Genomic DNA, 24,749 nt, shown 5'->3' with positions numbered 1-24,749 from the left:
TGGCCCCCAGTCCCCTGTCTGCTGGTAGCCCCACTTCTGCCACCACTGCTCCCATGTGCTGAGGGGCGACCTGCTTGCACTTGCTGACGGCCATGGAGCGATTTGGACCAGTGCCAGCAGTGGGTGTGAGCAGGGCTGGTGGCCCAGTTAGCGGGTGCAAGTGGTGGCTCTCGCACCAGCAGCAAGGGCGAGCGCTGGGCAGGACTGATGCGTGCTTGGGAGCAAAGAATTTTCAGTAACTACCAGAGGATCCTCCTGATGACAGTGACCACCTTGGTCTGACGCCCCTTCTCACCTGCTCCACCATCCCACCATGGCAGACGCCTACCATGTTCTGTGCGAGCCCCCTGGTGGTCAGTGCATGAAATAGTGACCGGTTGTTTGGTTGTTCTGCAGTTTGATCTATTTGCATATTAGCCTTTTATTATATAGGATTCTTATTCTCAACTAGCTTACAATTCATTTTGAAAATGAATCAGAAAAGGGGAACTTTATTAAAAAACACACAAAACACACCAAACAACCTAAAACAAAAACCAAACAAATCCTCCCTGAAAACCAGAAATTCTCTAAAGACTTTTTTTAAAAAACTTAATTCAGTTAGGTGGTATTTGATTGGGAGCTATAATAGGTGCAGTTACTAATTGAATGGCCTTCGCTAGCAAGCCAGCCTGTGTGAACCAGTTTTTCAAATCTGGTGAGGCATCTAGACCTCAGTTGTATTTCAGCTCCGGATCCAGAAAAGCAGCAAAACCAGGTGGGGAACCCCAGGTCCAGCAGCAGCAACTAATGACCCCCTGCCCTGGCCCTGACCAATCCATAGAGATCATGACCCTGAAAGGACACATGTGATAAACTGATGAATATTCTGCTGAAACCTTCCTCTGAAACCTCTTCTACCGTGTTTCCCTGAAAATAAGACATCCTCCGAAAATAAGACCTACTTACAGGTTTCCTTCTGAGTGAAATAGAAGGCATCCCCCCTGAAAATAAGGCCCCCCCCCCCAGGCTAAACATGAGAGATTTGGTCCACTGATTCTGAAAGAAATGGAGTCACAAGAAATTCACCAGGAAATTCAGGAATTGGATTGTTATGATGATGTTCCAGAAGATGATGACATGATTGTCATTGAATAAATGAGTAAATTCTTAATACTGTAGGATTCACAGTTTGTCTGGTTTGTGTTGACAACCACCGTACTACCGTACCATATACAGGTAATAAATTTCCTTTATTTTCATTCAACAATAAATGTGTACTGTATTCTTCTTCATGGAAAAATAAGACATCCCCTGAAAATAAGACCTAGCGTATCTTTGGGAGCAAAAATTAATATAAGACACTGTCTTATTTTCGGGGAAACAGGGTAAGAGTCCTCCAAGCAAGAGAGAGATAAAAGCCTCAAGATTAAGGACCCAGGGTGCAGTCTCCCTCCTAGAAGCACAGCTGGCTCCTTTCCCTTTTCCCTTCTTCTGCCCCCCAAAACATGCATCTCCTAAACCCCGAGGGACCCCAGGAGACTTGCAACCAGGGGCAATGGACAACTCCCTGGCTAACTCCCTGAACCCGTCCCAAGGCCCCTTTTCTCTGACTTCTTAGTGAGCCAAAGCAGCCCAGCCTAGGTTCATTTTTCCGCCTAGTTCCTCTCCTATCCTAGGCTCTTTCTTGTTTCACTGCCCCCAACTTTAAAAATTTAAAAATCATCAGGACTCATACTGTGAGATCTTTCCTGCAGTAAATCAAGAACCCGCACACCACCTGCAACACTAGGTAGACGCGCTCAGGGCCGGGTCCCCTTTTCCCTAACACGTCAAGCATGGTCCACGTGCCGCTAATTTGTTATAATTTTCAGATGAGGTGAAGCACCATAAAAACAAAGGACGGGATGCAAGTAGAACATTACCAATCACTAATGTGAGCCTGATATTGCTGAAGGAAAAAAACACAAAACCACCAGAGTTTGGAGGGGGATTTAGGAAAAAGTGCCAAAGGAACCCCAGAAGTGGCACCTCCGCCAACCCCAGCTCTTTCTTTTTCTTTCTTTTTTTAATTGTCTAAAGTTTTACATATGTCTCCTTTTAACCCCAGCTCTTTCACTTGCTGTGGAAGACACGTTCTCCTTTCATTGCAATTCGCTTTGGAGGCGTCTTTTCCTAACAGCAAATTCCATTTCTCGCAACTCTGCTTCCCCTCCCAGTTTGCAAACAGCCGGTCGGGTTTTCCTCGCTGGCTCGGAGGGGCCTGGACCAGCCCAGCGGCCGCCCCAGGCGGTGAGGAGCCCACCGAGGGGCGGAGGTGTTGGGGGCCCAGCTCTGGAACACGGTCGGGGCACAGGCAGCTCCGCCCCAAGGCCAGCCTCCGCCTGCAGCAGCGAGCACGCCCCCAGCCGACACTTGTGCACGACGTAGGGCGTGCTTTCCGGCAACGGAGGCGTGCTTTCCGGTTCTCCCTCCATCGGGCTTTTTTTTCCGGGGTGGTACTTCCCGTCTCTCCGCGCTGGGCGCCGGGCTGCAGAGCCGGGGAGCGGATCGCCCGGCGGGGTGAGTCTGGCTGGCCAGGCCTCGTGCTCCTCATGGAGGAGGCTCTTAGCCTCTTTCTTGCTTTATTTTTCCGCGCGAGGCCTCGGTTTGCAAGGACATCCTGGCCTTTGGGCAGTACCACCCACCTGAGGCTCTTTCGCTTCCTCTTTCTACAGGCTCCGCCCCCAGCGTCCCGTGGCCATGACAACGGCCCCGCGGGACTCCTTATTGTGGAAGCTCGCGGGGCTGCTGCGGGAATCAGGTGAGGGGACTTCCGGGTGAGCTGGAGATGGGGCCAGGTTGGGTGCTTGCTGCCTTCCAGAGCCACTCCCCCTGAAGAGTCAGGAGTTGTTACAGCTGTTTAGAGTCACGAGGGTGTGTGTGTGTGTCACTTTCCTTACGCCTTCGGGTTTGTTCGCTGTTGCCTAGTGTCCTTTGTCTTTGACAGTTTAAACCTTAGCCATCCTTCCCGGCCAAGCTTCACTGCCACTTCCTCCATGCGCCCTCCGATACTCTCACAGGAAGGCGATCCTTACTTGGCTGTAAGCCCCTCGAGACCAGACACTGGGCCTAATCACTGTTGTGTGGCGAGGACCTAAGTATAGCATCGTTAAAAGCACGAGATTGGAAGTCAGACCCACGTGATTTGGAATCCCAACTCCCTTTCATACTTGGCTTCATTGTGTTAAGTGTTTTTAGCCTGTTTTTCTCACCAGCAGAATGGCATAATGATTGTATTTAAAGGTGGTTGTGGGGATTAATTCTAATTCACATGAAGCCTTTAGTACAGTGTTTGAGTATATTGTAAGTGCTCAAAATTGGTAACTGTTATTATAATAGCACTTCTCAGTGCCTGGACACAGTGGAGCCATAATAGTTGTTCAGCACATGTTTGGCATTAGTTGAGGTTAGAACAGTGTTGGCTTTGAGATCACACAGAAGTAGCAGCTTCCTACCAGTGATTTTCTGAGCCCCCATTTCTTTATTTGTAAGGGGAGGGCGTTAATATTGTTCTTTAGGAGATTTTGGTGAAGTTTAAATGAAGTAACAGTTGTCTGGCACATATTACTCAATTAATGGTAGGTGCCTTCCACCACTGCACTCCCATAAATGGTCTCTGTGAAATCTCTCTTTGTAGCAGTTAAAACAGGCTTGTGTAATTAACTGTGCACAGATCTAATCTGCTCTTCTAGATTGGGAGGCTCTTTGAGGGTGGGAAGAGTCCTTGAACCATGTCTGTATCTAGTGTCTGGGACAGAAAATCTTTCATGCAAGGTTATGGGATTTGTTCATTTATTCAGCAAAAGTCTGACTTGGCTCCAGGGGTTAGGGATGATTGTGTGGGTAAAAAGAGGTAGTAGGAGGGAGATCTTTGTGGTAATGGAATAGTTTGGTATCTTTATTGTGATGTTGGCTTTAGGAATCTACACGTATGACATGACATAGGACTATAAGTATACCTTGTACCAAGGCCAATTTTTCTGGTTTTGATAATGTACTATATATGAATGTAACCATTGGGGAAACTGGGTGAAGGGTTTTAGGGGGACTTATTTACTTATTTGTACTATTGCTAGGACATCCTTTGACTGTATCCTTATATTTTTTAAAAAGGTAAAAAAAAAAAAAAATTCTCCATGCCTAGCATATAGTTGCACTTTTTTAGGTACATGGGGCGAAGACCAAAAGATTCCCTGAAGGGTGACAGTCTCATTGGAGAGAACAGTTTTACCAGAGAGAGCAGTACCTTGGTGCTGTCATGAGTGGTTATTCTTTCTGTGTCATGCATTTTAGTACTGTTTGAGAGTTTCTGTAAGTGTGCATATTACTTTTGCAATCAGAAAAGGAAAAAAACCCAAAAAACACCCTGTTAGTTTTTACATAAAAAGAGCGGCGAGTATTGAGAAAACTGCCTAGGGGTGTCAAGCTGGAAGGGTTTTGTCAGAAAATGAACCAGGTTGACTCTGTCTCCAGCAGTGTGAGTAGAGCAGGCACTTTTGAGCAGAAGGGAAAAGGAAATTTAGAAAAGCTTTTTTTTTTTTTTTTTTTTTTTTTAGATAGAGGAGCCTTTGAGGATTTTTAAGTGAGAAGAAGATAAAAAGTCGGATCCTACAGTATAGATTGGAGTGGGTGTGTGTGTGTGTGGGGGGGTCACAAAGTCTCAGAATAAAGGGAAAGACCCTTCCCTTATGTCCTCCTTCCTGTCCCCCTCTCCCTGCAGGGGACGTGGTCCTGTCTGGCTGTAGCACACTGAGCCTGCTGACTGCCACACTGCAGCAGCTGAACCACGTATTTGAGCTGTACCTGGGGCCATGGGGCCCTGGCCAGACAGGCTTTGTGGCTCTGCCCTCCCACCCCACCGACTCCCCTGTCATCCTCCAGCTTCAGTTCCTCTTCGATGTGCTGCAGAAAACGCTTTCACTCAAGGTTCTGGGATGGGGACGGGGCAGGATATACGAAAAGCCCGGGAGAATAGTGGAGGTGGGACTGGGGTGTGCATGGGTGCAAGAAACCTGCCGGGCTCAGATCCAAAAGGTGTGAGAGCTATGGGTGGCTGGGCTAAGAAAGACGTGCCAAGGAAAAGGAGACGTGCCCAACCTCACTGACCTGAATGTTTTTCCTTTTAGCTGGTCCATGTCCCTGGTCCTGGCCTCCCAGGGCCCATCAAGATTTTTCCCTTCAAGTCCCTTCGGCAGCTGGAGGTATGGAGCATTGGGGGATATTGCAACACTAGAAACCCAGCTTGAGGCAGTCATTTGAGGATGGGAAAGAGAGGTGGCTTCTTTTGGTGGAGGAGGGGCCGGCCTGAGAGTGCCCGTTGCTCTGCAGCAATGTGGCATCTACTCTCTTTACCACTTAATGCTTCCCTGAACCGTAGTTGGCTTTGTCATCTTTTCCTTCTTCCCTTCCTTTGCTGTAGCTCCGAGGTGTCCCTGTCCACTGCCTTCACGGCCTCCGTGGCATCTATTCCCAGCTGGAGACCCTGATTTGCACCAGGAGCATCCAGACATTAGAAGTAAGGAGGATGGGGGTGGGTCCAGATACAGGACCAAACTCTGACATTGCCCCTTCTCTGCAGCCTTCCCTGCTCCTGCCTCCCACTTCCCTCTGGACAGTGTACTTCCTCCCTCCACTGTGCTCCCACAACACTCTGTACCTGTCCATATATTCATAGTCACACCTACCATATTATATTATATATTCTCCTCTCTGTCACCTTACTCTCCCCACAGTGGATGCCTTGAGGATAGGGCCCTGGGCTCTCTTTCAGTCTGTACTCAGTCTGAACTCAGCATATAAGGAATGAATGAATGGCTGGGCCATAAAGTGAGGCCTTGGTGTGGGGAGGAGAGAATGGAGGTGACTGAGCACCTTGTCTCAGGAGCTCCTCTCAGCCTGCGGTGGCGACCTCTGCTCTGCCCTGCCCTGGCTGGCTCTGCTTTCCGCCGACTTCAGTTACAATGCACTGACTGCGTTAGACAGCTCCCTGGTGAGTGCCTCAGAGGGAAGGGGGCTTGGGGAAGGACAGGGATGGGTGTTTAGGGAGAGGGGCCAGCTGGCTGCCTGGAGGTGTCCGATCCTCTGTTTCCTCTTCCCATCCTCCTCAGCGACTCTTGTCAGCTCTGCGCTTCTTGAACCTGAGCCACAATCAACTCCAGGGCTGCAAGGACTTCCTGATGGTGAGTGTGAGCAGTTTGTCTGGAACTGATGCCCCTGGGGCTTCTAACCGTTCTGCTCTGACCTCTCCTGGACCCAGTTTTGCTCCCACGTGCCCTTGCCTGTTGGATGGAGCTATGTCCTGTGAGGCAGTGTTGTGTGGGGACTCAGGCTCAGCATAAGACAAACTAGTATTCAAATCTCAGCTCCTAATCCCTGTGTGACTTGGGACAAATTAGTTAACATCTCAGTTTTTCTTCACCAGAAAAGTGGAAACAACAGGAGTGGAAACTTTTTTGTTTGGCTTTTTTTTCTTTAATCCTCACCCGAGGATATTTTTTCCATTGGTTAATTTTTAGAGTGGAAGGGAGAGAATGAGGGGGAGAGATACATCGATGTGAGAGAAACATTGATTGGTTGCCTTCCACATTCTACTGGATGATTTCGGCATGCGCTGTGACTGGGGAGGGTATTGAAACTGCAACCCAGGTATATGCCCTTTGGTGTGCAGGCTGGTGCTCTAACCACTGAGCACACTGACCGGGGCCGGAGTACGCACTTTTATATTGGAATGATTATGAAGAGTATCTGATGCTGCTTAGCTCAGTGCCTAGCCCATAAAAGGGTGGCTCTTGTGATGACAGTGAAGAACCCTTCTCTCGTGTCTCCCTGCGAAAGAGAAAGCCAGACACAGGTTAAAGTGGTAAGAACAGGTTTTAATAATAATAAACTATTGTAGTAGTTTATTAAGTAATAAACTATTATGGTATTTAATCAGTAGTAAAACTCCTAATCGGTAATAAACTCTTCAGCATGAACTGAACTCCAGTTCGGTTTTGCAGAGGTAATTGGACACGTTAAAGTGGGAGTGAGGAGATGGGGAGGGGGCTAGCGGGAGCAGATTCTGTCCTTGGCCAGACTCTAGTCAGGTTCCTCTGAAGTCAGGGAAGTAGAATTTTACAAAAAGCAGGAAGGGGCCCTACCTGGTTTTGCTCAGTGGATAGAGCATCAGCCCGGTTTGGTTCTGGTCAAGGGCATGTGCCCGTGTTGCAGGCTTGATCCCCAGTTGGGGGCATGCAGGAAGCAGCTGATCGATGATTCTCTGTCATCATTGATGTTTCTACTAGTATCTCTGTCAGTCTCTCTCCCTTCCTCTCTGAAATCAATAAAAATATCTTAAAAAAAAAAAAAAAAAAAGGCAGGAAGGGGACATTGTGAAACCAACCTGTCTGGGATTGTTAACTGGCACTTGCCACAGTTAGGCCTCTAACCCCACGGAAGCTGGGAGACGGGCCCTATCTTTAGATGCTGGCTGGAACAAACCCAGTTTTCTTGGCAGCCTTGAGTTTCCCCCGGCAGGAATGTAAGGGGGCTGGAGTCGCCATCCTTGGGCTTGAGCTATCAGAAACTAAACTAGTACCTGTTCAAGTTTAACGTGGCGGGGAGGATGGGTAGATGAAATCGTTTGTGCTGAGAGTCTGCAGTTTCACAGGCCAAGGGTAAGGCCTAGTGGAGAAGAGGGCTTAGAGGAGCCTAAGAGTTTGGTCAAGGAGATCTTTGTCACCCGCTTCCTCCCAGGACTTGTCCGAGCTCTACCACCTGGACATCTCCTATAACCACCTGTGTTTGGTGCCGAGAATAGGACCCTCAGGAGCTACTCTGGGGACCCTGATACTGCGAGGCAATGAGCTCCAGGGCCTGCACGGTGAGTGGGGGAGTGCGGTGGTGGTAGGCAGGGAGTAGGGGAGGGTGGGGCAAACATGGAGGGGACCGGGGCAGGGTGAGACTCAGGATGGCCAGGCAGCCAGGGAACCGGGTGCCTTCAGAGCTGAGGCACGCTCACCGGCAGGTCTGAGGTGCCCAGGGTTATCTTTCCCCTGCATGCTCCCCAGCCTACCCCCGGGACGCACTGCACCCCCAGCCCTACCCCCACCCCCTCCACACTTGCGCTCACTCACATGCCCTTCCTCTTTTCCCGCCTCCGCCCCAGGCCTGGAGCAGCTGAAGAAGTTGCGGCACCTCGATGTGGCTTACAACCTGTTGGAAGAACACAGGGCACTGGCACCGCTGTGCCTGCTGGCCGAGCTCCGCAAGGTGAGGCTCGGAAGCCAGCTGTGCGCCCCTCCCTCCTTCCGGTGCTGATGTGGTCAGTGCCCTTCCTCTCACAGGGAAGCTCAAACCACCTCTGTCTCCTTCCTGTCCCTCAGCTCTACCTGGAGGGAAACCCTTTGTGGTTCCACCCTGCACACCGAGCGGCCACCGCCCAGTACCTGTCACCCCGGGCCAGGGGTGCTGCTTCTGGTGTGAGTGATCTTCCCATATCCGCTCCCTTTCCCTTTCCTGCCCTGGCCGCCCTCGCCCCTGCACCTCTTGCCTCTTCTCACCCCCTCTCTGGGCCCCTTGCTTATTCTTGCTTATTATGCTGGTACCACCTGCTGAGCCTGGTGGTCCTCACAGGCCCAGGAGGGCTCCCACCCTTGCTTGGAGCTACCCCAGGGAAATGGCCCCCCACCAACACCGCCCCCTCCTCTTCTCTTTGCTCAGTTCCTTCTGGATGGGAAGGTCCTATTACTGACTGATTTTCAGGTGAGTGTGATGGGGAGTGGCGGGAGTGGGACAGCAGGGGCTGACTTGGGAGGACACTCGCTGAAGGAAACAGGGTTTCGGGGTAAGGGGCCTCCCGGGCGGCTGGAGACGGGTCCCGCCTCTCTGCCAGCTTGGATGGGACAGAGGTTCCTCCGGCTCTGACCTCTTTCTCTTTCCTGTTGTCACACGCCAGACCTCCACATCCTCAGAGGCCCCGACTCCGTCCTGGCCGGTGGGGAGTACCACGGAAACCTCAGGGGGTGTTGACTTGAGTGACAGCCTCTCCTCAGGGGGCGTTGTGGCCCAGCCCCCGATTCGTAAGTTGAAGGTAACTGTCTTTGGCTGCCTTGGTCTGGGGTTGGGTCCCTGGACTGGGGCTCTGGGTTGTTGATGGGCTGAGAATAGTAAGGCTTTGTCCTTGCGTATGTGGGTAGGGTGCTTTGGGCAGGTTGGGTGGGCGGCCTGGCTTTCACAGAATTTCATCACTCTACCCACACTCAGGGCCGAGTTCGCGTGAGGCGGGCAAGCATCTCAGAACCCAGCGACACGGACGCAGAGCCCCGGACTCCGGACCCCTCCCCGGCTGGTAAGTCAGCCCTCCCCCCAGCCTCCAGTGTCCCAGCCCCGCGCTCCCCAGGGCTCTGGGTAGGAATTTTGTTTGGTGGAGTGCAGCACTGTGGAGGGCCTCTTAGTCTTTCCTCTTAGTTTGGGGAAAGGAGAAGAGACTGCTCCTGGACAGGACCTTCCGAAGTGTTTCACAGGGAGCATTACTTCTGTGGGCTGTCACAAGCATTCGTGGCCAGATACGTTGGGGACATGCTTGGTTAAACAAATAGGTGTCCTCCCTCTGGGCCATCGTAGGACCTTAAATGTGCCGCTCTGTAATGCAAATCTCCCAAAGTGGTACATGAGGTGTGGCTGTGAACGGCATGCGACCAGGGTGTTTCACAGAATAGTATGCTTCAGGGCACGTTGCTTTGGGAAGCCTTTAGCCTCTCTGAACCCTCACCACCTCCACCTGTTACATAGGCTTTTACTTCACCCTGAGGGGCACTCACAGGGTGGCGGCAGGGACGGGGCTGGCTAAGCTGTGTGCCTTATTCCCTCTCTCCTCACAACTCCCCTGCCCTGCCCCAATACACACCTGTCCAGGACGGTTTGTGCAGCAGCATCGGGAACTTGAACTCATGAACAGCTTCCGGGAACAGTTTGGCCGGGACTGGCTGCAGTACAGGAGTCACCTGGAGACCTCGGGCATGCCCGCTCTGGCTTCCTCTAAGACTCCCGCCCTCAGCACACTGCCCCCGGACACACGGAGCCCCCAGCCTGTGCCCAGTCCTCCACTGCCAGAGGAGTCGCCACAGGAAATGGCAGAGGAGGTCAGCGAGGGGCCCGAGCCACAGGCGGAAGAGGAGTTTGAGGAGCAGGGAAAAGAGGAGGAGGAGGAGGAGGAGCAGAAGGAAGTGGAAGGTGAGCTCTTGGTGGCTGCAGGGTGGTGTGTTTGGGAGAGTGGGGCGGCTGACCCCTTGTGGATGGAGGGCCAGCTCCCGGGAGGGCAGAGTCTTGGCACCTTTCTGTCCGTACAGGGCCCCTCTCTTGATTTCTCCTCAGCGGAGCTCTGTCGCCCCATGCTGGTATGTCCCCTGGAGGGGCCTCAGGGCTTGCGGGGCAAGGAGCGCTTTCTCCGGGTCACGTCCGGGCACCTGTTTGAGGTGGAACTCCAAGCAGCTCAGACCCTAGAACGGCTCGAGCTCCAGAGTTTGGAGGCAGCTGAAATAGAGCCTGAGCCTGAAGCCCAGAGGGAACCACTGCCCGAGGTGAGTGTGGGGTGGGGGCTCTGGAGGAGGCGCTGGGCTTTTTCTGGGAGCCAGCTCTGACTACATGGCTCTGAGTGCTGGGCACCGGGCTGTGAGTCTGCACCATCGAGCAGGTAGCTGGGGGCCAGAGGCAGCTCCAGGCAGCTTGGGTGGCTGGCCAGGAGCAGAGCTTGTGGGCCAGAGCGCGAAGGTAGCAAAAGCACTTTAATGGAGTCCAGAGCTATTGTTTCCTCTGTGCTCTCCATGTAACCCTAATCCCTCTACTTTTTTTTAATCTTTTTTTTTTCTGGTCCCCTCTTTCCTCACAGGGCTCAGAGCTGCCCCCCTTGCCCCCTGTCCTCGCTCTTCGCTTCTCTTACCTTCGCCCCGACCGGCACTTGCGTCGCTATGTGGTGCTAGAGCCTGACGCCCAAGCCGCCGTCCAGGTGATGGGGCCCAGGAGGCTGGTGGGAGCTTGGAAGCCGAGGGCCGGGGGCCTCCCGCTCACAGCTGTGCCCGGCCGCCCTGTTTCAGGAGCTGCTTGCTGTGTTGACCCCAGCAGCCACCAAGGTTCAGCATCAGCTGGGGGAAGCAAGGGACCAGCTGGGGGGCAGACTCCAGTGCCTCCGCTGTGGCCACGATTTCAAGCCGGGGGATACCAGGTTGGAACCGGACAGTGTGGAGGGCTGGAGGCCTCTGTTCCAAAATGCAGGTATAAGCCCTGCCCTTGACCTCCTGCCCATGCACCTCCTGCCGTTGTGGGGAAAATGGCTTGGAGGGAGGGAGCGTGGAGGGGCCCCCCAGGGAAGAACGGCGTGGGGACCACTTTTTGCCTGGAGGAAAAATAAAACCGTCTGCCTGCTACGTTTACAAAAGTAAAAAAAGGAGAAATTGTATCTCCTTCCCCCTGCCTCCTCTGAAATGCCAGGAAATACAATCTCTGTAACTATTTAAACATAGTCATTATTTTTTCATAACCTGGAGGCTTCCCCCCTTTTTTGGCTAACATTTCAGAAACGACATAGAAACTAATGAGCCCTCAGTGCACTGCTGGGTTTCAGTGGTGCCATCCGAGCACGTCTGGCTGTTGAGTGAGATGCTTTGGGAGTTGGCTGAGATTGTCCTTCCTGACTGACCTTGGAAGCTGCTAGATACTGAGTTGTGCCTTGTGGCGTCTCTTCGCATTCTGTTCTTTAAGACGAGAACATTTTCCATTGTAGAACAGTAAAAAAAAGCCATGTTTTTGAAGACATTGAAGAAGAAAGATATTCTTGATAACTCCTATGTTGAAACACATGCTTTTTATTACTTTCCTCCTGGCAGCTGCTGGAGCAGGAATTTAAGTTTTACTCAGAAAATGGACCCTCTCCAACCTCACCCTGAGCCTACCCAGGAGGCTGCAACCTCCGGAAGCTCAGCAGGGCAGTGTGTGTAGTGGAAATAGCCCTGCCTCCTCCCGGGCCCTGGCTGTCCTCCGTGGGGTCCTGTGGCCCCTGAGGTTTCCTCAGTGGAAGCATTATTAATGAACAGCCCTGTGTGCTCCATTCACTTTTCGCTTGAGCCTCTGGTATTTTTTCCAAACAGAGATGAGAAAGAAATTGCCCCAAAGTGCTGGTGGGAGATTTAAGTGTGACAGAAAGGCACCGGGCACAGTGCTGGGCCCTAAACAAAGTCTTGGGAAGGGTGTGTCAGTTGTTTGAAGGCTCTAGCACATGCCAAGCACATTGTAGCTGCTCCAAGATGCTTCTTGTTGCAGATCCCTGTCCTGGCTTCTTTACCTGATTACCTTCACTCATCCTGGTAACCTTATAAGATTGGTTGGCACTGTTGCCCGACCTGTGTGGCTCAGTAGTTGAGTGTCGGACCCAGTGGTCACGAGTTTGATTCCTGTTCAGGGCACATGCTCGGGTTGTGGGCACAATACCTAGTAGGAGGTGTGCAGGAGGCAGGTGATCCATGTTCCTCTCTCATCCATGTTTCTATCTCCCTCTCCCTTCTCTCTCTAAAAATAACCACATTGGGCCGAAACCAGTTTGGCTCAGTGGATAGAGCGTCAGCCTGCAGACTGAAGGGTCCTGGGTTCGATTCCGGTCGAGGGCATGTACCTTGGTTGCAGGCACATCCCCTAGTGGGGGGTGTGCAAGAGGCAGCTGATTGATGTTTCTCTCTCATCGGTTTCTAACCCTCTATTACTTTCTCTTCCTCTCTGTAAAAAAAAAAAAATCAATAAAAAATATATATATAAAAAAAAAACACCCAAAAAAACACATTGGCACTGTCATCATCCCCATCTTACAGATGAGAAACCAGGCACAGAGAGCTGAGGAGACTTGTCATATTGCAAAGATCAGTGGTTGGCAAACCGCAGCTTGCTAGCCACATGCAGCTCTTTGGCCCCTTGAGTGTGCTAATGCCACTTCTTCAAAATAGACTTGCCCAGGCTGAAAACCGACTTCTGTACATGGGCCACAAAGTTTCAGTCGCACTGTACATGCGTGCCCACATTTGGTATTTTGTGGAAGAGCCACACTCAAGTGGCCAAAGAGCTGCATGTGGCTCGAGAGCCGCAGTTTGCCGACCACCGGCATAGGTGATAGCCTTTATGTGATGGAGCCTGGAATTGGACCTATCTTTGGTACCCTGCCTTCCTGGTCCGTTGATTTGCGGCTTTAGATATTGCTGGTAGAGCATCGAGGCTCACGACCAGCTCAGGCTGTGGGAGGGAACCAGAATTTGGCTGTGGTTGAGTTTGGCTTTTTCTGAGAAGGCCTGAAATGACGGTGAATTTTGAGGGGCTATGATCCATTGATCTGAGTTTGCTTGTCCCTCACTGGATGAGGAGTGAGTGGTTAGCAGCCAGGCCTGCAGAGGGAGGCAGGTGTGCTGGGCGCGGTGGGTGGTGTGTGGTGGTAGTGTATGAAGCTGGAGATGTGGGCCCAGGTGAGTCTGAGAGTGGGTGGGGAGCATTCTGAGCATGGTGGGGGGTTGTGGTGCTGTGTGGGAGTTCACGGGGACTATACCCATCCCTTCCTCCAGAGTCTCCTACTGTGTGTCCAAACTGTGGTAGTGACCATGTGGTTCTCCTGGCTTTATCCGGGGGTACCCCCAACGGGGAGGAGAACCAGGAAGAGCAGCCGCCAGCCTCGTCGCAGTCCCCCAGCACAGTCCACGATGACCCTCCTGGCGAAAGTGACGACAGCACCAGGGCTGATAGCACCCCATCTCAGGCACTGGGCTCCCTCGACCGCCACGGGTGGAGCCTCAGTCCCCGTGAGTATCGGCAAAATGAGACGGGGCTGGTGTTTGGGGGAGGGAGGGGCGCTAGTGCGGGAGGGGAGATGGAGCCGCACGGCCGGGCCAGGCTGATGGCCCATTGCATGTTCCCAGCCCCCGAGCGCTGTGGCCTCCGCTCTGTGGACCACCGACTCCGGCTCTTCCTGGATGTTGAGGTGTTCACCGATGCCCAGGAGGAGTTCCAGTGCTGCATCAAGGTCTGTGCCAGCCTGGCACTGCCCCTGCCCTAGCTAAGCAGGGCGTCTGCTCGTTCCATCACAGCCAACCGCGTCTTAAGCTGTTGCTCTGGAACTGCTAGGTCTGGCTTCCCGCTTGGCTTCAGCAGCCACTTGCTGTGTGTCTGTGGACTCGGTCCTTGGCGTTTGAGTCTCTGTTGTCACTCCTCTGTAAGGGGAACAATACTTAACCTTTCAGAGTGTGGTAGCAACAGGGAGAGTCAGGTCTGTAAACTGCCCAACCAGCACCTGGCCTCAGCAAGTGGACCTCCTGTCATTGCTGTAAAAACAGGGTGCTTTTGGACTCTAGGCTGAGCACCTAGCATGTGCTGGACTCAAAGGAGCGAGAGTAAATCAGTCTTGTCCTCTGTCTTACATTCCCGTGTGAGAAACAGACAATGACCACGTGATGCAAAAGTGCTGGGATCAGGCAAAGGCCCTAGAAGGGCTTCTGATCCAGCCTGAGGAGGTTTAGGGAAGCTGCCCCTTCCTGAGGAGGTGATGGCTAAGCCAGTCCTAAAGGTTGAGTTGCAGAGGATGGATGCTCTAGGAAAAGGAAGCAACACATGCATGGAGACTTGAGAGAGTAATAGTGGGGAGAACTGCCCTGATGGGGGCAGCCAGAATGTGGGGGAATCGTGACCAAGAGGAGTCTGGACCGGCAGGCAGGGGCCAGTTCAGGAGCAACCTCGTGTGTCAGCTAAGGAGTTTGGATTTGCTCCCAAAGGCCATGGGAGCCCCTGAAGGGTTGGGAGCAGGGCAGTGGCACCCAGTTTTATGTTTTAGAACAATTGGTCTGGCAGAGGCTGGAGAGCAGGGGCTGTGGGATGGACAGCGTGGCCAATGGAGAGGCCGGGATGGATGAGTGGGGAGGGGCAGGCTGAAGGTGCTGTCACAGGAGCTCGGCTCTCCATCTGGCAGCTGCCTTCCTGGTCCTCTCTGTTTCTCATCAACTTCCTTTGCTCTTCAGGTGCCACTGGCATTGGCAGGCCACCCTGGGGAGTGTCTGTGTCTCGTGGTCGTGTCTGACCACAGGCTTTATGTGCTGAAAGTGACAGGGGAGATCTGGTGAGTGAACGGGGCCGTGGCCAGGAAAGGGTCAGGGTTCCCCCGTGGGTCTCACTTCACGCTTCTCTTTCCCGCCACTCTGCCCCTCCTCTCTCCGCAGCGGGCCTCCAGCTAGCTGGCTGCAGCCAACCCTGGCCATTCCCCTGCAGGATCTGAGCTGCATAGAGCTGGGCCTGGCAGGACAGAGCCTGCGGCTGGAGTGGGCAGCTGGAGCGGGCTGCTGTGTCCTGCTGCCCCGAGATGCCAAGCATTGCCGAGCCTTCCTAGAGGAACTCACTGGTGAGAGAGGGAAGGGAGAGGAAGGGAGAGGCAGGCAGGGCAGGCCGAGGGTCATAGGTCCACCCACAGCTGAGACACATGGGTAATGAAACTCCCCTCTCGGAGGAGTTCCTGGAATCTGGAAATACGGAGAAGGGGAAGGTGCTGAGAGGCAGTGAAGTTGGGATAGAGGAGATGGTGTCACGAGGGCTTCCTGTCTCTGGCTGGCACCGTCCAGATGTCTTGCAGTCTCTGCCCCCAGCCTGGAGGAGCAGCGTCAGTGCCACCGAGGAGGAGGTGACCCCAGAGCACCGATTCTGGTGAGTCGGTGGGAGGGTGAGGCTGGGGTTGGTCTCCAACAGCTGCTCTTAGAGCACAGGCCACCTGACCTCAGGCCCCGAGGCCTGGCTCTTCCTCCTTGTCTGCCCCTCCTGTGACTCCCCCTCCCCCCTCCAGCTGACCACTCTCTCCTGGGGCTGCCATCTTCCCCGCAGGCCACTACTGGAAGGAGACTCTTCCTCAGAGCCTTCCCGGTTCTTCTACCTTCAAGTGTTCCTGGTGGACGGTGAGGCTGCTGTACCCCATCTTCTCCCAGGCCTTCCTGTCCTGGTAGCAATTCTCAGTTCCTGGCATCTGGACTTCTGTCACTCCTGGGCATACCCAGTAGCCCCCTCCGTGTCCCCAGCCTCTCTGGGTGGGGCCGAGAAGTGCCCAGAAACCTTTGCTCTTGTGCCCATCACTGTGATGGGGAGCAGGTTGGCTGGGTCTGCTCTGCCTCATCCTGGGGGGGAGGAGGAGGGTATGGGAGGGAGTGGGGAGTGGGGGAGGCGAGAGTGGATCCTCCTTTCTGAGTCAGGTGGGTGGTGGACAGGCTTCCTTTGACTTAGGCCTCAGAGGTTTTGGAGGCCAGAGGTCCCTGACATTTGTTCCAGAGGCTTAGTTGCTTTGTGGCCATTGCAGTGCGGCTCGCCCTCTTCTCCCACGCCCTGGGCCTTGGCCACAGGGTCTGGGCTTCTCTGCAGCCTCGCACTCATCCCCACCCTGCCTCTCTTACTGCAGGCCCCACGACCTGTCCTGTGTCCCTGCTGCTGACTCTGTCCACCTTGTACCTGTTAGATGAGGACCTTGTAGGGTCCCAGGCGTCATCTGGCGAAGCCTCTGAGAAGGCCCTGCCCTCGGGGCCCGGCCCCTCCTTGTGTGTCAGGGAGCAGCAGCCACTCAGCAGCTTGAGCTCAGTGCTGCTCTATCGCACGGCCCCGGAGGACCTGCGGCTGGTCTTCTACGATGAGGTGTGTGTGCACGTGTTTATGTGAGTGTGTGAGAGAGAGTGGGGGGTGGGTCATGCAGAGGTGGTTTGTGGTGTGGGAAATGGGTCTAGGAAGACTAGGAATGGGGGCAGTATGGGGAGAACAGAGAAGTAGGGTACAAGGACCTGGGAGGCTCAGTGGGTTTGGACCAGAGCAAGTGGGAGGAGGGTGGGCAGCTGTAGGCTGTGGAGACACCATGAACTTGGAGCCCAGCCTTGTGTTAGCTTGAGTGAAGCACCCAGCGGTGGCTGCTCCCTGGGGTTTGCATTTGATTGGGCCCTGCTGCCAGCCAGTTAACCTTTACAACCTGCACGTGAGGAGGTCCCATCATTAGTCCTAATACTGGTGGGAAACTGCAGTTTTGGGATGTTAACTAGCTTGCCCAGGTCACAGGTGATAGAGCTAGGAACTGAACCCCAAGCGGTTCCTTGGAATTGACTCCAGAACTTCCATTCTGGAAAACAGGGAAGACAGTGGGGGCCTTCAGTAAGCATTGGTGGGGTTCTGTTTGAAAAGTCAGCATCGTTTATGGGGAGTGACGCTGGCTTGGGGAAGGGGAGAGGCCAGGAGCAAGGGGGCAGCGGTCTTCCCTGAGACCTCCTGCCCCTTCTCTGGTGTGGTCCTCTGAGTCTCACTCGCCACTCTTGGTCTGCCAGGTGTCCCGGCTTGAGAGTTTCTGGGCACTCCGTGTCGTGTGTCCAGAGCAGCTGACACCCCTGCTGGCCTGGATCCGGGAGCCCTGGGAGCAGCTGTTTTCCATTGGCCTCCGAACTGTGACCCAAGATACTCTGGACCTTGACCGGTGAAGCCTCCACTCGGGCCCCACCCTGGCCGCAGGAGCCTGGCCACAGGTGTTCTCCAGGCTCTGGCTGTGGACTTCCCCAGGGTCTGGGCCCCAAATGACCCACGGCTCCAGGGAAGGGAGAGAGAAATGGTCAGGCTTCTGGATGACCTGATCCAAGGGGACAGGCTAAGTGGCCATAGGAATGTTCCTTCTGCACTTTTTCTCAGGTATCAGTAAAGCTATTTCCATTCTAGAGGTCATGAGTGTATTTGGATGGGAGGCCTGTGGTTCTTCTACATCTTCTGACAGGAATTGCCGCGCCCAGTGAGGGGCCCAGGCAGCCTTGTTTTTCCTGTGAAACTCTGCCTCAGTCCTCCTCTGGCCTCATGATGGGATCAAGTGGGACTGCTGACCCATGGGCACCAGTCCTCAGTACACAGCGCCTGGTATGCGGCTCAGCCTGAAAATCACTGCCTAACAAGTAGCTGGGCCAGTTAGATTCTCACTCCTGAAATGCATTTGGGAACTGGTGAGGACCTCCGGCCATTGGCGGTGGGGGCTGACATGAGAGGGTGACTGGAGAGAGGGTACGTGGAGTTGGGGTTGGCATCTGGTGGTTTCTGCTCCTGCCTTCTGTCAGCACTGCCTCACTCCGTGAGGGGCCAGGTGAGGTTGACCCCACTCCTTGACCTCTGTCTTCGTGGCCCCGGTGGTTGGTTCAGGAATGCTCATGTAGCCCGTTTGGCCTGCCAACACCCAGACCTTTTGGTGCGATCAAGAAAGAAGCAAGTTTCCCCATGCGGGTTGCTGAGAGGATGAGCCTGCAGCCCCTGGCCTGAGGGGAGAGCTTTGCTGGAACTGGAACATGCAGAGAAGAGCGAGCTGACGGGGAGTGAGCAGGGACAAGTGCTGGTGGTGTCCTTGGAGCCCCCTGGCCCAACCGTGCCTGGAGGCAAGTAACCCTGGACTTTCAGGTGATGTGAGCTAAGGCAGCGGCCGCCAACTGGTGGTCCATGGACCACTGGAGGTCTGTGAGGTCAGAAAGGTTGGTGACCGCTGAGCGAAGGGACACCTCTTTTCTTTTTAGCTTAAGCTAATTGGAGCAAATATGAGCCACTGAAAGGGTCCTAACTACATGTATCCCCATTCTGACTTGAGCTAGCCTAGCGGGATCTGCTTCTTGTCCCCAAGAATGAGCACTGCAGTAGTGGCACCCACATACTTGCGTAGACGGGCCCTGCCCTGGTGAGGGCTGGGGAAGGTGTGTTGGGGACTCAAGTCAAGCTGCCCTTGAGCCCCAAAGCTGGGCTCGGGCTGAGTGTGTGTGTGGCTCCGAGTCATAACGGATGGACCTCATCTGTGGAGCATTTACATGCCAGGTGCTGAGCCAAGAGCTTGGCATTGTGCTCCTCACAGGGGTCCTGGGAAGTAGGTGGCATCCTTTTTTTTTTTTTTTTTTTTAATATATTTATTTCAGAGAGAAGGGAGAAGGAGAGAGAGATAGAAACATTAATGATGAGAGAGAATCACTGATCGGCTGCCTCCTGCACACCCTCTACTGGGGATGGAGCCCGCAACCCAGGCATGTGCCCTTGGCTGGAATCAAACCTGGGAAGGGTCAGGGCAGTGGGTGGCATCTTGTTACAGGCGAGGAAACAGAAGCTTAGAGGAGTTCAGTGACTTGCTCTAGATCACACCAGTAAATGGAGGAGATCTGGTGAGTCTAGGCTTGTATGACTTCAAAGCCTGGGCTGTCAGCAGGCCACTGGGCAACACTCCCTCCTTTGCCCAGCCCCACTCTCAGACAGGGCTCATTGCCCACCTGCCCTGGGTTGGGGATCTCCTGAAGAATCCTAGACTTGTCTGGGACAGGCAGATCCAGATGCATATTTGTTTTTTCTTTCCCCCAGAGTGTGGTGAGGTGTTAGATGAAATATTAATTCATGGGTGGTTCTCACCCCTCCTAGCCGAACTGGAGAGGATAAAGATGTCAGGTTTTAAGTGAAAGGGCTAAGCTACCCTGTTTCCCCGAAAATAAGACACAGTGTCTTATATTAATTTTTTCTCCCAAAGTTGAGCTAGGTCTTATTTTCGGAGGATGTCTTATTTTCGGGGAAACACAGTATCAGAAGAGATTGAAACGGGACCATAAATAGATAAGAGCTCCAGAATGAGGAGGGGAGGATTTTTGAGAAGAGCATTAGAAGCAGTGGAGGAACAAGTCCCCAACATTAGGGTGGGGGGCTCTCAGGATGGAGGGGCCCTGTGCCTCACTCCCTGCTTGGAATTAGGGGGATAGTGACCTGTCAGATGCTCCCTATGCCACCACGGCAGCAGGAGATAGCAGTGTGGAAGGACCTGACAGGATAGGGCTGGTGACAGTTGTCCAGATATCTTTTGCCTGGAAAAGGGAGGTGTCCCAGAGAATCCTGTGGGCCCTGGAAGTCAGCTGACAGGGTGTTGGGGGATGGGATAGACCCAGCCCCCAAAAGGGGATGTGACCCAATTAGACATGAAGTGATTGAGTTTAAATCACTGGGCTCATCAGTACACCTAGCCTCAGACCATGTTGAAGCATCACCACCCAAGCACCCCTACAAGTAACTCAGTCACATAGTATAGGGAATATAGCCAATAATAATCTAATAACTTTATATGGTGTCAGATGGGTGTGAGTTTATCAGGATGATCACTTAGTAAGTTATGTAGTGTCTAATCACTGAAGGTATACACCTGAAACTAATATAATAATGTACATACCATGTAATTAAAAAATAAAAATGATTTAATAAAAGGACAACTTATATCCTAGAACAGAATCTTAATAAAAGATAATTTATTCTGGCTATCTCATAAAAAAAAAAATAAAATAAATCACTGGGCTCATTATAAGGGTACAGTTGAGTTGTAGGGAAAAAACATTTTTTCCTACCTGGGGACTACTACATTTCTGGGATCCCATCTGTTGTTGGAAAAGTCAACACTGCTGAAACCAGTTTGGCTCAGTGGATAGAGCGATGGCCTGCAGACTGAAAGGTCCCAGGTTCGATTCCGGTCAAGGGATGTACCTTGGTTTCAGGCACATCTCCAGTAGGGGGTGTGCAAGAGGCAGCTGATTCTCTCTCATTGTTGTTTCTAACTTTCTCTTCCTCTCTGTAAAAAAATCAATAAAAAATATATATTGTATTAATAGAAAAGTCAACACTGACAGGTTTAGAAGGTATGGACCTAGGGGCAGGGGCAGGCAGGGTGTGTTCTTTTGTAGTGGTCTTGAAGGTACTCTTCCCCCCTCCCCCCCACACACACCCATGGGCCTTCAACCTTTGGCAAGTCCAAGGGCCTCACCTCCTGGATGGGTGGGGAAGGAGGGGGATGGTTGTAGTGGGCTGGAGCCCAGTTCCACCCCTGACCCAGCCAGCCCCATACAAACCCTAGGGCCCCGAAGGGTGGAATCCTGTGGGAAAGAAGCAATGCACTGCAGACTGACCCTCAGCCTCAGGGCTTTCTCATGGAGGGCAGGAAGTCCTTGGGTTCCCAGGGAACGGGCTGCTGGGCCTCAAGGAGGAGAAGGCTGTGCGTCTGGTTAGCCCACCCTTCCCAGCTCGGCCTTTCCTGACCCCCACTGTGGGCCGGCATTGTTCCTGTTCTGAAACGTGTGCATTACATACTCACACACAATGAATGGGTGAGTTTATTTATACTTTCACTTGAAAGAGATTAGCAGGGCACAGGTTCTACCACAGAGCCTGTTAAAGCAGCTGTCAGGGCAGGAGGGGTTCCTAGTGGCTCATAAACTGCCTCCCTGAAGGCAGCTACCTCCTCGGCTGGGGCTGCAGGTGGGGGCGTGGGGTCAGTATTTAAAGCTCTCTTGAAGATTTATGGAGGAATGCCTGTACACAGTGATGAGGGTAACAATCTAACAGATTAGATTAGTGAGCCCTTACCACATCCCATACATTCTTACCATGTCTCATACTCCTTTGATCACAAGATACAGAGCCCATTTGCTCAAGAAAAGAGCCGTCAGCAGAAACCAGTTTGGAGGCGTCCCAGGTTCAATTCCGGTTAAGGGCATGTACATTGGTTGTGGGCACATCCCTGGTGGGGGGTGTGCAGGAGGCAGCTGGTCCATGTTTCTCTCTCATCATTGTTTTTAACTCTCTATCCCTATCCCTTCCTCTCTGTAAAAAAATCAATAAAATATATTAAAAAAAACAAACAAAACCAAAACCGTCAGTGTTTAGACATGACCCAGACCTGGAGGTAGATGCTGAGGCCCCAGACCCAGGTTTCTCCTGTCCACTGGAGCCCAGTGATTTCTCCCCCAGCAAGGCCCTGGTCTGGTCTGGTGGGAGAGTGGGGAGGAGATGGTTTGAACCTTGGAACTGGCCAGTGGGAAGTGCTGGCTGGGGTGAGGTCCCTCAGTGATAGGCCTGCAGAAGGGTGGAGGGGCCCAGAGAGGACTGTGCACAGTCCTCTGAAAAGAAGTTCACCTACTTCTGTTTTGCTCAGAGCTGGCCTGAATTTCTTAATTGAAGCAAATTAAAACTTCCCAAAAATATTAGTCCACTTTCCCGGCAGCGTGCACACCCCCGCTTCCCCATCAGTGATTTTGCACCATCTGTGAACATGAGCCAGTGCAGGCCCCAAGGAAGCTTTGCCCAGGCTTAGACCCAGAGCTACCTTCTGTGAAGGTCGGGTGCATTTACAATCACTTCCCACAAGCCCCTTCAGTCCTGGTCCAGATGGGACAGAATGGTCGCCAATCTTTTTTTAGGGTGATTAGAAAAGTGGTCTGAGGCTGGGGCAGTGAAAGAAGAGCTTCTTCCATTTCTTTGTGGTTAAGCTCTCTGAACATTTTTGTTTTCTTGAACGATTCACCAACACCCTCTGCACCCTTTGTCCTGTGGGTGCTGTCGTTGGTGACCCAGAAGACAGGTGCTGGTGTTGCCTGGTGCCTGTTACTCCTGAAAAGGGGGCGACCTTTAGCTCTGTGCCCCTCCGGGAGAAGATGCCTTTTCAGACCCTGCCGTGCTCTGAGCAGACAGGACTGCTTTGCCACTGACACTTGTAAACAGATGTCAGTCATCAGAACTTGCCTTCCGTACCCTGGACTGTCCCTGGAAATTGATTCGTCTGTTCAGGCTGGCCTTGCCCTCCAACATGTGCTTATGGATTGCCTGCCTCTGCCTCGGGCTTGCTGGCAGTGGCAGTGGAGAAAAAGGATTCACGCCCTGAAACTCTACATAACTGCACGATGCTGTATTTTCTGTGGGGGAAAAAAGGTGGGAGGGAAATACATATTCATGTTTGCTTCTGCTTGTATAAATAAGTTCTAGAGGGATAGATAGAAAGGGAAAATGGGGGGTGAATTCGAGAACAAGGGAGAAAGGGGGAATAAGTGATTTTGAGTTGTTTTTACATTTTACCTAAAGTGTTTTAAAACTCTCAATGTATTATGATTCAAAATTAGATTAAAAAATGTATATGAGACCCTCAGGGGTCAGTGGTCAAACTGAGCAATATTAATGCTGCTTCCTAAGATTTTGGAAGAGGGGAGTGGGTCAGCTTGAAGGATCCATCTCTCTATCTCAACGGGAGAGGGGCCATCTTGGCTGATGAGTCATTTCACATAGAGTGAGGGGTGAGGTCCTTCCCACTCCTTTGTCATGCTGCTGGGGTAGCTTCTGACAAGGCCCTGCCCAGACTGGTTACTGCACAGACATTCAGCCAGGTTTCTGTGTGTGTTACCTTAATAATCTCTGGGCATGTGCAGTATTTTGTATCTACCCACTTCAGAGCCAGTGTGGTGTGGTGGTTGTATGGGAGAATCACGGTGAATTTAGATCCAAGAAGATTCAGGATTTTGCCTTAGTTTTGCAGCTCACTATTTAGCCACGAGCAAGTCACTTGCCCTTTCTGACTCATGGAAGGGCGTGAAGCTAATCAATCACTTACCCAGTTCAATACAGAGAGGGCATGAAGCTAATCAATCATCCAGTTCACACTGTATGTGGAAGTGCTCTGCGAACCATAGAGCATTAAGTAAGTGTTGATTTAACAACCTGCCTGGTAGTTGTTGCCACCTGCTTTGCTGCCCAGAAAGGCCCTTTGCCATCAGAAGAGGGAAAACCCACATCTCACTGTCCATGTGCCTGTGAGTGGCTGTTTCTCCACTTGCTTCAGACACTGCTGGAATGTGAGCAAGCCACAGCATGTTTTTTCTTGGCTCATCCTTTGTCATTTGATCTTGGACTTGGTGACTTCTCTGTCCTCCACAAAAACATTCTTCAGTTTATTAGTCACTATAATTGTACACTGGTCCACAATTCCACAGATGCTTATTGAGCTCTTGAAGTGTGCCAGGCTCTCTGTGAGAGGAGTGGGGGTGAAATACAAGGAGAAATCAGACATGCTCTTGCTTTCAAGAAGCTTACAGTCTAGCCCAGCTGGTGTGGCTCAGTGGGTGAGCTTCGGCCTATGAACCCCGGTTGGATTCCCAGTCAGGGCACATGCCTGGTTGTGGGCTCGATCCCCAGTAGGGGGCATGCAGGAGGCAGCCGATGGATATTTCTCATCCAAGTTTCTTTTTTAAAAAAATATTTTTTTATTGATTTCAGAGAGGAAGGAGAGAGAAAGATATAAAAACATCGATGATGAGAATCATTGATCAGCTGCCTCCTGTATGTCCCACACTGGGAATTGAGCCTACAACCCAGGCATGTGTCCTGACTAGGAATTGAACCGTGATCTCTTGGTTCATAGATCAACGCTCAACCACTGAGCCACACTGGCCGGCTGGGCAGGGGTTGGGGATGGGAACATCCTTCTTTGCTGATGGGGAGGGCAAAGACTCGCTCCTCCACCCCTACTCCAGGTTTTGGCTAAGACACTGTATCTACTCTCACTAACCCTTTCTTTTTCCTCCTCTGCAAACCTCCCTACCCATTCCCCAAAACAGAATTCAAAACAGGCTACTTGCTCGGGTGGGGTTGGGGGAGGAGAGAGAAAGGACATAGTTTCATGTCAAAATGTCATCCTAGCCATAGATGAGTCTGTACCTCTGGAGCTAAAAGGTGAGCTCTGCAGGGATGAGAGAATCTCCAGGGATGAGAGAATCTCCAGGGACAGGCAGTCCTGGCCTGAAGTTGGATTTGTTTCAAATCTAAGTCCAGATTTACTGAAGGACACAAAGATTACGATGGGATTAACCACTGTAGAGTAACAACCATAGTAAATAAGAATGGCATTTATTGAGCACATA

At 52.4% G+C, this 24,749-nt stretch overlaps 1 protein-coding gene across 3 annotated transcripts; it reads left to right on the top strand.

Moving 5' to 3' along the window:
• Nucleotides 1-2,423: 2,423 nt before the first annotated feature.
• On the top strand, nt 2,424-17,739 carry STK11IP (serine/threonine kinase 11 interacting protein). Of its 3 annotated transcripts, XM_084892482.1 has the most exons (25): nt 2,424-2,541; nt 2,697-2,782; nt 4,742-4,947; nt 5,148-5,222; nt 5,441-5,536; nt 5,903-6,010; nt 6,129-6,200; nt 7,756-7,882; nt 8,168-8,271; nt 8,385-8,480; nt 8,722-8,763; nt 8,957-9,091; nt 9,265-9,349; nt 9,916-10,233; nt 10,375-10,580; nt 10,889-11,005; nt 11,094-11,271; nt 13,596-13,829; nt 13,947-14,050; nt 15,039-15,136; nt 15,237-15,415; nt 15,633-15,714; nt 15,889-15,959; nt 16,454-16,683; nt 17,358-17,739. In XM_084892482.1, the coding sequence occupies exons 2-25, from the start codon at nt 2,722-2,724 to the stop codon at nt 17,505-17,507; spliced, it is 3,174 nt and encodes a 1,057-aa protein (XP_084748608.1). In that variant the 5' UTR covers nt 2,424-2,541; nt 2,697-2,721; the 3' UTR covers nt 17,508-17,739. The 3 variants fall into 3 exon arrangements, with proteins under 3 accessions (XP_084748608.1, XP_084748606.1, XP_084748607.1); XM_084892480.1 differs by lacking the exon at nt 2,424-2,541 and having other exon boundaries at nt 2,698-2,782; nt 7,820-7,882; XM_084892481.1 differs by lacking the exons at nt 2,424-2,541; nt 2,697-2,782 and adding an exon at nt 2,874-2,895 and having other exon boundaries at nt 7,820-7,882.
• Nucleotides 17,740-24,749: the final 7,010 nt, after the last annotated feature.

This window comes from Pipistrellus hanaki (assembly GCF_964339955.1).
Source record: "Pipistrellus hanaki genome assembly, chromosome: 8".
Classification (NCBI taxonomy): domain Eukaryota; kingdom Metazoa; phylum Chordata; class Mammalia; order Chiroptera; family Vespertilionidae; genus Pipistrellus; species Pipistrellus hanaki.
The sequence above is the reverse complement of the archived record's forward strand: the minus strand, read 5'-3'. Positions and strand labels throughout refer to the sequence as shown.